General features: G+C 40.9%; 1 protein-coding gene and 1 pseudogene across 1 annotated transcript; one reads left to right on the top strand and one right to left on the bottom strand.

Annotated features, from left to right (window-relative positions):
* Nucleotides 1-4265: 4265 nt before the first annotated feature.
* Nucleotides 4266-5276, bottom strand: LOC137293441 (uncharacterized; annotated as a pseudogene).
* A 3194-nt stretch (nucleotides 5277-8470) lies between these two features.
* Nucleotides 8471-15653, top strand: LOC137294592 (uncharacterized protein CXorf65-like). The gene is made up of 5 exons (XM_067825643.1): nucleotides 8471-9007; nucleotides 11126-11212; nucleotides 11624-11740; nucleotides 12419-12499; nucleotides 13152-15653. The coding sequence occupies exons 1-5, from the start codon at nucleotides 8983-8985 to the stop codon at nucleotides 13358-13360; spliced, it is 519 nt and encodes a 172-aa protein (XP_067681744.1). The 5' UTR covers nucleotides 8471-8982; the 3' UTR covers nucleotides 13361-15653.

Here is a 15653-nt window from a genome sequence, read left to right as displayed (position 1 = left end):
TTAGGTGCATACGCTTAGACGGTACTTTGTATATAGCGGACAAACCGGATAGGTGTTAATTTCAAATTGGATATGTGGTCAGTGACTGAAGGTGTCGTAAGCAGACAGACAGGCTGACATATAGGTGTGAATAAACCAGACATTGAGTTTTCTCTCTGACAGAGTCTGCTTGTCGCAATCAACATGGGTTTTTAATGTAACGAGTAGGTTATTTACTTGTTTGTGTACTTATTTGTGCGAAAGTCAACTCCTTCATGACGAGCGGTAGCAATACTACCATCTTGTAACACAAGTTGGTGTGTAGCGCTCGCTGGAAATGAAAGCGTTTGGAATACCTCTCCAGATATTATTAATTAGAGAGTCTTATGTTGAAAATATTGTGTAAAGTGACCGGAAGCTAACTCCTGGTACGTCTCTGGTTAACGATAAACGTTCACCATTGTTACGTTGCCAAGTGAATATTACAGACGCTAATTTGCCGCAAACCTCCTACGTGAAAAATGCGTCAACTCTTTAACCGATGATACAATCCACGGCTTGTCAAGAGCACATAATCTTGTTCCAGAAAGAAAACCCATTCACAAATTGGCCGCTCTATTGGGTGACCGAGTTCGCTGTAACCCTGAACTGATGATACCATTTAATGAATGTCTTTTGTGTATATAAACCGTCTTTTTGTCCGTTCAGTTACGTCTGTCCGCTGTGACAGGTGTATAAGGTGTACATACATCTACTTCCTTCAGAATACATTTTATTTTACCTTGGCTCGTCCGTGAACCTAGCGAAGTTATTGAAGGTCCATGTACACAAACTACTTCTTTGAAGAACTCTCTTAGAGTTTAAGACTGTCTAGGTTCTGAATTGGCCAAATCACGCCCTTATCCATAAGTGAATATGCCCCGGGCTGCTGTGTACCCCAAACAAAGATACTTCACATTGCTTCACTCCAAATTAAGATACCAGCTATTTAGTTTTTTTATTCCAGAAATACATCACCTTTATAATTACGTGATGTTTACGTGCGATCTATTGTATTCTGAAAGAATTTGTTTTCTCATATTGTAGAATCACTTGACTGTATGAGAAGAGTAGCTATATATCAGCGTGTCAGGCTGTCAGCTAGTTGAAGGATTGCGCGGAATTATCCATGCTCAGACATTTACCACCCGATGACACAGATGTGATGCTGATAAAAAAAGGGTAAAAATATCAGAGCTGATCTGGAATTCGAACCTACATCAGCGGATCACTGCTTAACTACGAAACAAAACTGTACAGCGATTGGCGACTAGAGTACGTGTCCAGTATGATGCATTGGTTATGAAACCGCACGTGTCTCTGTTTTTATAGGTTTTTATCAGCTTATTGGTGTATTTCCGAAAACAACGCTGAGAAATTGCTTTTCACCATAAACTCTACCGTGCGTTCCTGCAGCGGTTCCGGTCCTCCTATAAGGCCGATTTTCCTCCAGGCCTAACAAGCGTTTGCACCCTTGCCATGTAATCTTATCAAGTGTTAAAACCCTCGGGATCAAGGCTCTGCTACAAGTATTGACATGTCACCATGGCGGGTTGTTGTTCACGTTAAAGTAGAAATCGATTGAGCGGATTACAAACAAAGGAGCCATACTTTCTGATTCTGATTAGGACCAAGTCTACCCCACGCATAGAAGACACGGGCGAGGAGTAACGCAGGCGGGAAACGTGCCGGTTATGTTTGGAAGGGGGCGTTATGTAGCGTTAAGTTACAGAAAAATATATATACTGCTCAAATGAGTGAGTGAACGACAGTAATACTGAATAATCAGGAGTCCTTAACTTCCTTTGACTGGTATTACAATACAAGGAAGATTACTGGGTAACTTTGTGGTTCGCCAGTTAAGCTTAAAGATCGGGTTCCATTGCCTATCATAGGCGCGCAGGTAATACTCAAGGTGGTTGCAGATCGTGATCAGGAAGGCAAGTTTGTTTCACCATGGTTTGTAATCAACAACTTTGTTTCGCGTCGGGAGAACCACGCGAAAACAGAACAGTGTGAATCAAGCTAAGCATAACTGTCACAGAGAAGAGAATGTTTCTGTATCTACTTTGTCTGAGCTTATGGCAGTGTTTCATGTCAGTGGACATTGTTGTAGCCAGTGGCAGGAAAGGACTGAAGCTCAGTGTTGGAACACTTACCCTGAAACGTTTGCTTTTCGTATGATCAGACTTGAATCGGATTGTCACGCTTTCTCACTTGGTTGATAACAAACATGTCTGGGTACTCAACTGTAACATGTACTCGAGTTTTATTAACCTTTAGCTGTCTTGGTCGTGCTATAGCCTAGTTATTGCTAAGAGTATATCATTACTGAACAAGCACACAATTCCTTCTATACAGTGATACATTGTATGACGTCACGTAGTGAACTTATTTCTTCCAAAACAATCGTCCGTCATGTACAATTTGTAACATGTTTCATATTTAAATTAATGATTCCTTAGAAGTTCATAAAAGACACGTTTAAACATGTTTATTCAATTGTATACATTTTCCACAGTACGAGAACAGATCGCACAAATACATCATATCAAGATTGCAGTGAAAGATGAATCAATTAATTCTTCCCGAACTATGATTGACTCAGGGCTGATGCCGTGGAGCAACACGGAGGTAACCAGGCTTTTTGCGACAGTGATTTATTTCATTTAACGACCCGCTAATGCAAATGTGATGGAAAACCAATAAGGGCCTGCTACAGAAACATGAGGCGTGTATGGGCGTTAGATGTTACAGGAAACATTGTGATTGGCACGTAAAGGGAAAAACATCCATCACTCAATTATAGCAGAAGAAATACATACACACTGGGTATTTTTGTAGATTCGTGGAATTGATTATCAACAAATACGCAATAAAGGATTAAGTACAAAACAGCTTATTACACAGATAACAAAGACAACAGGTATTGATCACCTTCTTTTGAAAATATGGTACCTGAAAATAAAATGTATTGCACTTGTTTTACACAAAATACTACCTATATTGCAAACGTTTAACTCTAGATATCAGTTAAAAATATAAAGAACAAAGCTAATGGTTACAATGTCTCAAGTTGTATTATTTTGTTTCTCAAATATACGACATCAATATACTATGAAAAGATATTTGTTAGAGACGCGATTGAGTTTTGTTCCATGCATAGGGACATAATGTAAATCGTTTTCATTGCTCGTATACTAGATCAGTATTAAAATTATGACTTGTCAAGGAAATTCGAATTTTGTGAGAGCAGACTAAAGTATGTTGTTTTTATTACAACATATCTCTCCAGAATCGCAAAATTTGCTGTCTTTATTACAATCGACGAAAGTACGAATATCTGATACCATGCAGTTTGTTTTAGGTGATAGAGATACCTTGTCCAAATGAATGGTTAATCTGCCTCCACATTCCCCTTACTTATCCTACTTAACCGCATATATTTCGGTACACATCTGTGATCGAAGGAAATCCAGCACAAGGGATACTCTAAATGACCATGACATCCTTCGGCACTAACCTTTACCCTCCCAGTGATCATGGTACAGACCAGCTTCAGAGATACCTAGACTTATGGGGCAGTCAAAACGGCCCCGAAAAGCTATATGCATGTAGATCTGGAACTTCTACTTCACAGGGAAAGCAGACAGTTCAGAGTTACCTAAATGGCAATAGGGACGTCAATGGCATTTTTAGGTCACGTGGGCCCCGATCAACTAAGCTCTCGTTTTGCTATGAGATTCGTAAACCTATGACATCTATAGAGTTGCGACAGGTCTGAAGGTCACGAACGCTTTGTAGTCCGGGGCTCTGGGCCCCATTTCACAAAGCTCTCATAAGCCTAAGATCTCGTAACTTTTCTCGTAGCATTCTTACCCCCCATGTTACATTGGAGGTAGAATACTACGAGAAACATTACGAGATCTTAAGCTTACGAGAGTTTTGTGAAACGGAACACATGTCTTTAAATGGGTCATATAATTTCAGGTACTTGAATCCCCAAGATCGTCAGTGTATATATCTCTGGGAGTAACCTGACTAATACCTTTTAGATCTGGTAATAATTTGACCATTGATGAACAGAGTGGTTTATGACTAAACGGTTAACTGTGGTTTACAAGGATTAAACAAGGATTGGAGACAACACAATGAACACTGATGAAGACCCATAACATTTTACATCGTTTACAGCATAGCACAAGACAGTCACAAACAAAACACTCATGTTCATTGTAACACTCAGTTCATTCTTTGGGCAACCTGCGACGAGCTGCTCTTATTGTTCTTCTGGGCTGCTGTGTTGCCTCTGGATGTTGCGGAGGACGGGATACTGCTGTGTCACTGAGTGATGCTCGTGACCTCTTCCTGGGATGATCACCATCACTCATCAGCTCATCATAGTATTTCCTCTTCTTGTCACATAACACTGACTCGCTGGGAGTTTTGAGGGGAATGTTGGAAGATTGTCTCTCACTCTGAGGTTGCATAGAAGGATATTGTGTGTTGAGCTCAAGAGTGTCATCAACATCAATGATAACCTCTGCTGCTCCAATTGCCCATCCATCATCACCAAGAGGTCCAACGAGTTCATCTTCCACATTCAAATTCCACTGGTTTTCGTCCACATGAAACGACAAAACACTTGATACAACTGATAGGATGGACTCCCGACTGGACACAGCAGACACTGAGAGATCACCATCATCAAAGTCAGCCCAGTTGTGGGCATTCACATCATGCATATTGACCATGTACTCATCAAAGAAGACATTCACTTCACTTTCTGTACTGTACAGGGACGACATGCTAGAACATGCAGAACAGTTAGGACCAGACTGAGACTTCAAGTTCTTAAATCTGCCTGCCTCAGGCACATAACCACTGGGTCCTGGCTGTGGTTCAAAGTCTTCCTGTTGCTGTGCATGGTTCACACTCACACTTGAGCTGGACTGGAGGCTGATGTTGCTGTCTGATGTAATCACAAGACTTAGATCAGAGTCAGAGAAAGATTTCCCTTGGTTTTGTAAACATTTCGTTGCAGTTCCTGTGATCAGAAAGGGGAACTTCCTCCTCCTTATTTTATCCAGTTGTCTTGCAGCAGATAAGTATATATCAAAACTTTCATAAATTCTAAGACCATCAGTGGGGAGAGCAGAGTCAGACACAGATGGCCCCACAGAAAAAGATTTGAGCATCTTGTGTTGATTGTATAAGTCCAGTTCCACAGACTGTCAAATCTGCTTCTCCAGAAACATCTGAACTCCGTGATCCAGGCAAAGGTTAGGATAGGTCAGCAAAACCTCTGAAATATGTAAATATATTGTATTACAAAATTAACAGACTGTTTACTGTAATATTGGGTAGATTTTACTGCTTCAGTGTACAGAAGGTCACACGTCTGGAAGTCATGTCCTTAGGAATGATGATTCATAGATATAAAATGAAATATCCAGCGTAACAAAAGAGAACTGTCACTTACAGCACTGTGGTGGCTACAGCTTAGTTGTCGAGAGGAATCTCTAGTTGAGGGACGCCAAAACTCACCTGTAGTGCAGTTACCACTTCTGTTCTCTCGCGAGTCGAACAGTAAACTCTACAGAGCTTTGGCGTATAATTCAAGGACTGTAAAAGGAATTACTTATTTGTTACAATTTGAATTACAGCAAATTCATCACCGTGTAATTTTATTTAGGCATACGGGCTTAGATCTTTCTTTGTCCAAGAGCTCAGCCAAAGCTAAAACAACAGTCTGGAATGGTCTGTCGGGTATTCTTGAAATATTTGACCCTGGTCAAACGTGTAAATTGGGGAACAAAAAAAGGAACATAACCAGCATAGAATCTACCTTGTGTCGGTCCTGACTGAACACAGCTGTCAGGGGAAATGACTTTGTCTAATCTGCGAACGTAATCAAATACGACTATGGCTCGAGTAACCAGATATGGAAATCCAAAATGGCATCATAGCAACGCTATCTGGGTTTCGTTAGTAACAGAATGTACCTCCCCGATGGGGAAAGAGTGCGTTACAATAGTGTTAAGATTTATGGGGGCAGTTCGGAAACTAAATAACAGATCATTGCTAAATAATGCGCGTCTATCACTGGTTCATACTGACAGTTGTCCCCAAAGTTCGTGTAAATAAAAGAACGTACGCGAAGCGATTTTCCGAACGTGAACGTGAAACAAGGGAGATCACTCCCATGAACAAAAGTTAAATGGGGACCAGTAAAACTGATGATAGTTCAAGGGAGTACACATTTGATGTAAGTGAATAGACCACAGCTGAACTTACGGCGCAGATACACAATATGTATCTTTCTTTAAGCAAACTTTCTTTCTTTTTATTTTGGAAATTAGTTTGGAATCATTGAAGACTTTCGTTGAACAGTTCATCACCAGCTACACTGGTAAATACTACAACATACGGTTAAAGGTTAAAAGATTATTATATAGCAAATGTAGCTATAAAAGTCAGTTCACCGACACTCACACAGACACAGTGTAGGCAAGTGTATGTTTAACATTGCATACTTTACACATGACCCACTTTCTCACAATTTAAGCCCTTGAATGATCTTTATTACTTATTGAATGTATTCAAATGCACATTTAAAGAATGTTACAACGTCCTTACCAACACGTTCTGTCGCTACAGATTGACGTGTTTTTGTATTTCTCACCTGACGACCTGGATGTCTGTATTTGTAAAGGTCTGAAAGAAAGTTTACGCAATGGGCTGGCCGTCCTTCTCTATTGTCTTGAGTTCTCTAGTGTAAAAGGAAGGGGCGTTTAGAATACTGATTATAGGTCACAGCCAATCTTGGAATCTATCGTCGACCTTCTCAAAGCAAGGTGATAGTGTGTGGCATACACGAGCGTGTTACGACAACTCGTCCCTGGGGAGGGAGAATTTAGAGAGGGTGGGATCAAGTTCTTATCTGGCTTTCACCGACCCTAACATCAAGATTGGTTACATGGATAGGAGTTAACACAGCCGAGCAAGGATAAAATAACACTTAACCGCACCCTTAACCTAAAACATGCCTGTTTTCATTTGATCCTGTGGCTACACAGATTTTCAAGAGCCACTTGATGCGTTAATCATTACAACATAATTAGATAGCTTAAACGCATATCAACTGCAGAGTAGGTTTATATCTTAATTACTTCCGATTATGTTTGAATTATTTGAAAATTAGTACTCTAACACACAAGTACCGCTTTGACAATGTACATCACTGGTTATATTCAAACCATTTAGGACACTCATGTTGTAATTCTGGGTCTAGATGTATGGGTGATTTAATAAAGTTATGCTACACATGCACTACATGTACATTGTGTTACTAGACGCTGAGTATGTTGTTGCTACAAACTTCAGTGTCTTCACCGCCAAACATTTCGTCTTTAAATCTTAACAATAATCAAACCATAAACTATATTTTTGTACAATGTCTTGAAATTGTGCCGTTTATTAACTATTCTGTTTAACTTGTGTGGCAGGTTTTAATTATGTCCTATTTTTGCCTCCCATAGCAACACGTTTTCTTGTTCATTTCTCCGCTGTATTAATAACTTTAGTCCATGTATCTCGTTGAAGCAGTGATAACGTACGGTTAACAGGGTCTAGCTTTCGTGACATGATGAGCAATTTGTATGAATATAAACTGACACAATTATTACTTATTTGTTTATTGCAATACACGAGAGTGTTATTTATAGCCCAATATCATAACCTTGAGTCCAATGCTGATTTATCAGCCGTGTTTACGGCCTGAGAACAAGCAATAAAAACCAGTAAGGGTTAATGTCGAGGGTCGGCGATAGCGAGTAATCAATAAGTGGATCGATTAATCGGTTATTACCAAAATACAGGTGGGAAAATGACCTGTAAACCCTTCTGGCTGTGGCTTTGATAGCGGCCTCTTGAAAGGTGTGTTCGGACGAATGATCTTAGTTCAATGGTCAGTTCTCCACAACGTTGAAATCTTAAGCATTGGCTGTATTCATGGAAAGGGTTATCTAGTTGTGTATTTAGGTAGAAATGGTCAACTAAGAGTTCAGAGTATATTATTGGACACAGTCACCCCATGTTTTCAAGGTAGAGTTAGGTTATCTGCATATTTAATTTCGAAGGGAAATATCAATACGATTGTCTCACATACTTTGAAAATGTCGAAACGGCAATCCTACATTATGTTACCTTCATTGTGTGATGGTACACCACATTTTATAAACTTTCTTTGACAATGATTGAAATTTGAGAAAAAGTAAGTTTCTGTATCACCGGGCGTCATGACACGGACGTCAAATCTCATGTTTCAATCAAAGCAGTAATGTGTAAATTCACGATAAGACGAATTTCCGGAAAGTGCTGCTAGAGGCGTTAAAGAAAGACTTGCATTCCCTTAGCTTTTAAACCGAACTCATGTAATCAACCAGGGACCATATACCTCTGAATCAACCAACACCTCAGTACGAAAGAAAATATGTTGAAAGCTGAAACAATGTTCTTGACACATCACAACACTTCACCCAAACACCCAACTCCTTCCATTCGCCAAAACGTGCAGTCAGGAAATGTGGTGTGTTATATACCATGTTATTTCTCGAGTGTGCGACACGGGATCCGATACTGTAACACCTTGCGGAATGTGTACCAAACACGATATGGCTTTGTCATTATGTTAATCAATACTACTTTCACTTAGGCCAGGCACTGCCTTACTCATTGAAATGAATGGATTAGGGTAAAATATGGACATTCGGCTTGGATTTGATGTTATGGTCTCAAGGCTTTTGAGGTCTCGGACAAAGAACAGAAGAAGAAACGCTTTATTGAGGAAGGATTCACTATCTTAATCTGGGAGTGTATAATTCTAAAATTCTTGTGTTGACTCACATTGTCACTTCGGTGTTGTTTCTTTTGGGCACCCGAAAGCGACGGATCTGTGAAACCATGTTTGTAACCGTCAGATATGGAGGTAAGTATATTCAGGGGCACGGTTTGTACTTTATTCCACATATATTGTTTGTAAGGGTCTTGTTTTCGTTAAAGCAACAGTTACAAGTTGTAAAATCTGATGCTACGAGGAAGATATGCACCTTTCTTGTGAAACCCGATCCCTAATTTACATCGAACCTCTGATAAATGAAAATTGTTGATATTTTATTTGGATCTAACTACTCAACACGTTCTGGAACACGTACAATACGAACACGTACAATAGGAGTTCTCTAAACCTAACTAATGCGTCTTGATCATCCATTTCTTAAAGACAGATTATTAATAGTTTGCTATGCCAGTCCAATGTATTTTCCTGGTGCGATTTGTTTCAAAACAGCCATTGTTCTTAAGACCTAGCTTAATGCACGGGGTGGTCAGTTTATGTCTTTCTTCTTACAGTGACAATGACTGGATTGTCTAATTCGCCATGACAGCAAGCGTGTTGTCTTCGTTTATTTATTTTAAGCGCCCCAAGAATTCGTAAGAGGCGACTAACGGGACTGGGTGATCAGGCTCGCTAAGCTGGCTGACGCGTCGTCGTATCACATTCATTCTCATTTGATGCTCATTCTGTTGATCACTGGATTGTCACTTTCTTGCCTCATTGTGGTTTACTTTTGTAAACAATGCTCGTCGTGAGAGGCGACTAACGGGATCGGGTGGTTAGGCTCGCTGACTTGGTTGATACCTGTCGTATCACAGTTGCGTAGTTTGCTGTTGATCAGTGGATTGTCTGATCCTGATTGACAGACCACCTCCAAGCAAGCACTGACACGAAATCATAAACGTTGTAAGAGGGGAAACTCCATGCTGTCAACTGGATTCAACAAAGCATAAGGATGGCGACATGTTTCGACCAAAAGGAAACTATAACTGTTCCCTTCACACAGTAAATATAGTTAAGCACTTAACACTAATATGTATCTCCTTATCGAGCTGTTTATTTTGACTGCCTCGTCTTGCTTTGATGCGCTAGGTTGCTTCATTGCTGCCCTTGAGCACTGGGGTAGCCATGTGGTCAAAGCGTTCGCTCCTCACGCCGAAGACCTGGGTGCGATTCCCCACTTGAGTACAATGTGTTAAGTCTAATCCCCCTGTTCCAGTGATATTGCTCGAATATTGCTAAAACGGCGTAAAACAAAACTCCTCCCTCCCTCAGTCTTGTCCGACCTTCGGAGGATTTAACGGTAAGCCACTTACTATGTATTAGGCGGATTACTGACATGTGGTACGGTCAAGTGGCCATTATATAATCCATGACTTATCCAGGAAACCAGATCAACATGTCTGCTCCCCAGGGACAAGTCGACGGCGTGTCAGCTATGAAACAATACTTACCTAGCTGGTCAAACCACGAACTGTGTGACTGGATTTGACACGAGGCAGCAAGTCCATAGCAAATACCTAAGCCAACAGCATCGCGTAGTGCAAATACCATATTATACTACACCATATCAAAACATCTCTATTGCATGTGATGTCTCTATAATGGAATGTCCATTGCTGGCTTGTTTACACAAATACTTCACAGGGGAAATACGTGATCTTATCAAGATACCCTGAACGGAAAAATTAGTCATTGGTGTAGGCTGTTCAGTCTGCCTCAGTCCCTAAACCATGTTATTTTCCCTATTGCCTAGCCCTCCCTGCAATGCTAGAGATATAGATGATGCAAATCTCGATTTCCTCAGGTTTTGGTTCTGAATCTCCCATCTCACTGGGGCTCAATTTAAATGGGTTTATTTGTTATTATCAAAATCATATATAGTCAGAGACTTAGGGTTCAAGTCAACAGGGCGTTGAATCATCTCACAGGTGATACCCTGAACCCTGCTGACAGGGTTAAATTCTTTGGTCGTGTCGACATGGCTTCCGAATCTCAGTATAGATACTTTAAGCCGCTACACCGAACATGGGGCTGCGCACATAGCATTTGGTCAAAATCAGTGAGTGAGTTTAGTTTAAACAGCAAAATTTTTACCTTGCCTGCTTGCTAACGGGGTAAACCGTTTTGGACTCAAGGGTGTTTTATTGTTTCTGTCTCACCTCAATCTAGACTTTACCAGTAACTGTTGTGCCATTGACAATGTTTTAGATCAAAGAAGTCGTATATTCAACGCCAACTGTAGGAACGACATCCTGCTTCATCACATCAAATCTTGCTGCGACTGCGGAGAAAACGGTAAGCCTATATCCGAACTGTTCATGTAAAATATTACTGCAGTAAATTGTTTGATTGTTGTTGAACGCCGTAATATTTAAGCAGTATAACGGCTGTCAGTAAGTAACCGAGTTTAGACTTTACAAACCTGTGATTGCTATTATGAGTATCAACATGCGTAGCATGGGAACAATGACATGAAATGCGTTGTTAGGGAATCCGTACGAACTCCACAATCACAGATTCCGTTCGTCATGGCTCGCCTCTTTCCGTTACCTGCAAGAAACAAATAATCTTGTCCCGAAAATCAGGAGTGCATCATTAATGATGAGTGACTATTTTATGTGTCTCGAACGATTTGTAGGTATTCCATTATTGTACTCGACTTGCGGTTTTATACATTGAAAATGTGTTCCGTTACATTTTTTTCAGATATTATAGACTTGTCTGATGAAAGTGGACGGGTTAAAAACCTACGAAATAATCTGAACGATTATGGAACGGATTACCTGAAGAGAAGAGAATCTCTCATTTTACTCAGAGTCGATCGTGAGTATAGCCTCACATTTGATTTTACCTTTGCAAAATATCTTTTTCCAGTGCTTGGTTGGCGAGTGTTTTTCCTAAAAGTTTTATGGTAGTTCTGGTATATTGCATGTCAGCGGCATGACGACCAAATATGGGAAGAAAGACAGATTGAAGTTTACCTCGTTAAATACACGCGCACGCACGCACGCACGCAAACACGCGCAGGAAATGTTTTAGATACCGATCACTAGATTGTTTGGTCCAGACATGATTGTATTCAGAATATTGCCCAGTGAGGCTTCAAATGACACAAAAACCCTCAAAAACCAAAGCTATTGGGTCCCGATCCACAAAGCTTTCGTAACTTTACGACCTGTCGTAACTCCATACTTTATCATATGTTTACGAATGGCATATTGCTAGGAACGGTTTGTGGATTAGGACCCTGTGCCTAGACTTTCGAAGCTCTCTTAGTGCTAAGATAGTCTTAAGTGCCATACATTAACTTTAACATGCGACTATTTTAGCGATATGAGAGCTTCGGAAATTTAGGCCCTACCCATAAATATCAAATAACCGTATCATTACTGGTTAATGTGAACCTATTGCACTTACGACTATGTTGGCGCTAAGAGAGCTCCGATAATCTAGGCCCGGGTGACCTGTAATACTGATGGGGAGTTTGTCATTTGTTTACAGACTCGAAGGGAGAAGACAACCAGGAAAGGTTGAAGTTTATACCATTGCTAGCCGGCCTCAGGGCGAACAGAGAGTTTACAGGTAAAGTGAACGAGTTTTGTTTTATTCCACAGTAGGCACTATCCCAGTTATTTCACAGGTGACTGTGGCATAATCTTTGTGGCTTAGCATTTTGTAGGAAGCAAAGCCATCCATTCCACCTGTACTCGACAGCATTGGTCACACAATATGTGATCCGATCTATAATGGTTCAAGTTCAGTCGTGAGGTCAAAACATTTCAGATGTCAGCCGCCATGACACTGCTGGAATTATTGCTGAATGCGGCGTAAAACTAAACTCGCTCACTCATGTGGGTAGGGGAGGAGGATATTTGCACAGTCAGTGTGGAGTATTACGATTGATTATCGAATGAGTGAGAGAGTGAAGTAGGTGGGTTTACTAAGCTTTCAGCATTTTCAGAATTATCACGAATGGGGACCACAGAAAGGGGATTCACGAATAATATTCCTCTGGGGAATCGAACGTGGGATTTTGGCGGGACGAGCTAACGCTTTAGCTACTCCGTTGTAACGCTGAAAATTAATAACAAAATTGGGACCGTGGTTTCAGATCCGACAAAACGACTCTCTAAGCTTGTTTGATTAAATCGTTACAAGAAAGAATGCATTTGGCACACGATGAACTGGTCCATGTTTGTTAATGATGCTTTTAGAACAAACTATTTTTTTTCAGAAGCACTTAATCCGATTCAGGAGGATATGCCTTCCAGCGCTACCTCGAACACACAGTCAAACAAGACCAGACGAAGATCTTCCATCGTAGACTTCAACTTGGAAGATCTGAAAAACGGAAAGACGAAAGCTAAATCTAATGCTTCTAGCGCGTCAAGGAAGTCAATGTCACGACGCTCAAACTCACGGACTTTGATCAAAACCAAGTAGCTTTGTATCAAAACGGGAGTATCAAAATGGTGTACTGCTGGTCAGAAGACTGCTGAATGTACCCGACGTTCACACGGCGATAACGTTAGAATTTGTGGGAAATGATGTACGATATTATGTCATGTATGTTTGAAACCGGCAGGATATTCCGACAGTTAGACGATCATAGAATGACTGAGTGATAAAGTGTTACAGTGAGGTAAAAAACCATTTTGATCCAGTTGTGATCATCGCCCATACATGTGATTTGGTAGCTAGAATTCAAGGTGGTCAGATGCTACAGAGCTGGCCAGTGCTGTGTTTATCATGTCAGAGTGAGTTTAGTTTTACTCCGCCTCTTACAATATTCCAGCAATATCGCGGCGGTGGACTGCAGAAATGGGCTTCACACATGGTACTCATGTAGGGAATCGAACCCAGGTCTTCAACCTGACGAGCTAACTCTCTAACCTACGCCCTCCGTCCCGACAGTGATGGATTGATGCTTTAAAAAAGCTGTCAAAACTACTTATGAAAAACATCATCCAGGTATATACTAATCCCAAGTCGGCTTTTGATGTAGTTTTCGTTCATATTCCATGTATTAATAAAGAAAACATTCTCCAAGGTTTGCTATTCCCGGTGACATATTGAGACATACGGCTGCTCAGTCAAAAGCATATTCCTTCATCTCAGGCTTGGGAGTTGCAGGAAAAGGTGCTAGGTTATAGCTGATCCTCAGCAACCCAGGCTCCTTGTAAGAGGCGACTTAGTAGATCGAGTGGTCAGACTCACTGACTTGGTTGACACATGTCATCGTATCCCAGTCGCGTGGATCATTGATCACTGGATTGTCTGTTATAGTCCAGACTTTGTTATTCACCGCTGCAATATAGCCCTGCAGTAGCACTGAGTGCGATGTTAACAAAGAAAGGTAAGAATGTACAGCTCAAACTGGTGTTAATTCATTAACCTAGTTTTTATGTGCGTTTCACTAGCTTTTACAACATGCGTGAGTGAGTGAGTGAGTTTAGTTTTACGCCGCACTCTGCAATATTCCAGCTATATGGCGGCGGTCTATAAATAATCGAGTTTGGACCAGACAATCCAATGATCAACATCATGAGCATCGATCTGCGCAGTTGGGAACCGATGACACGTGTTAACCATGTCAGCGAGCCTGACCACTTAACAACATGGGAATAAGACATTTCATGAAGGAAAGCTTGTTTGGAAACCGTGGTTTGAATGAAAGAACGGACTTACGTCGAACACGCTTGCGGTATTTACCGACCGAATCAATAACGGTGATATATCAGTCAAGGTGATGATGCGGTCTTTGTGTTCCATGGCACTCACTGAGAGAGTGGTTTAATGCCGCTTTGACTGGCGTTCCTGTTATATCACTGACTGATACGCCAGAAGTTCTGTTCCGGCATATGTCATGGTCGACCCATAGTGAGTGATTTTACGCCGCTTTTAGCAATAATCCAGCAATATCAGGGACACCAGAAATGGGCTTCACACATTGTCACCTAAGTGGAGAATCGAACCCGGGTCTTCGGCATGACGAGCGAACGCTTCAGCCATTAGGCTACCCCTCCGATAGTGTTGGATTGTTGGTGAAAGTTGCGTAAAATAGCTGTTAAATGTACATATAAAAGCAGCAGTCTAGGTTATACTGATCTCAAGTGTTCATACCGAAGCATGAGTCACATTAACCTATTCAGACACTTACCTACGTTTCATCCGATCCGAATCTGAAAGTGAAACTAGACACCACAAACAACTCTGGTTACACTGAATTCCAATTCCTTGTTCCATAAGAAACTGGTGTTTACAAAATGAATTTTGATTTTAAACTTTAATTATCTTTGATGTGGAGATTTAGGCAGAAATCGCAGACTGCACCTGTATGATGAGGTCGTAAAATGATTCACACTGTATCTGGCTCACTAGTTACACCTGTTATGTGTTTTTTGTGTTTATTCAGAGTAGTTCTGTAACGCACAATGTGATTGATATAGTATTAATTCCGTTCCAGACCGCCAAACTTTTCTAGCGGCAGAGCCTCGTTTTGGAATTTCCACCATGTCCAGGTTCCCAAATGTCAGGGCTCGTCGCACGACAGGACACGCCTTGTGACGTGTTTGCAAGGAATAGAAGGAGCGTAGTGTTGCACTTTACAAGTGCTTAGGCGTTTCGGATCATACTAATGAATATTTACGTATCCAGTTAAATGAAATAGTCTAAAAATTCTGGACTGGTTATTGTTCCAAGTTGCGCAATAAAACGGAACCCAGTTAACAGGGAA

The sequence above is a fragment of the Haliotis asinina genome, chromosome 8 (assembly GCF_037392515.1).
Source record: "Haliotis asinina isolate JCU_RB_2024 chromosome 8, JCU_Hal_asi_v2, whole genome shotgun sequence".
NCBI lineage: Eukaryota > Metazoa > Mollusca > Gastropoda > Lepetellida > Haliotidae > Haliotis > Haliotis asinina.
The sequence above is the reverse complement of the archived record's forward strand: the minus strand, read 5'-3'. Positions and strand labels throughout refer to the sequence as shown.

Excerpts from the sequence above, each read along its gene's own strand:
- LOC137294592 (XM_067825643.1), top strand. The coding sequence starts at position 8,983 with ATGTTTGTAACCGTCAGATATGGAG. Across the intron at positions 11,741-12,418 it reads CATTTTACTCAGAGTCGATC|ACTCGAAGGGAGAAGACAAC; the intron begins GTGAGTATAGCC and ends ATTTGTTTACAG. Across the intron at positions 12,500-13,151 it reads GGCGAACAGAGAGTTTACAG|AAGCACTTAATCCGATTCAG; the intron begins GTAAAGTGAACG and ends ATTTTTTTTCAG.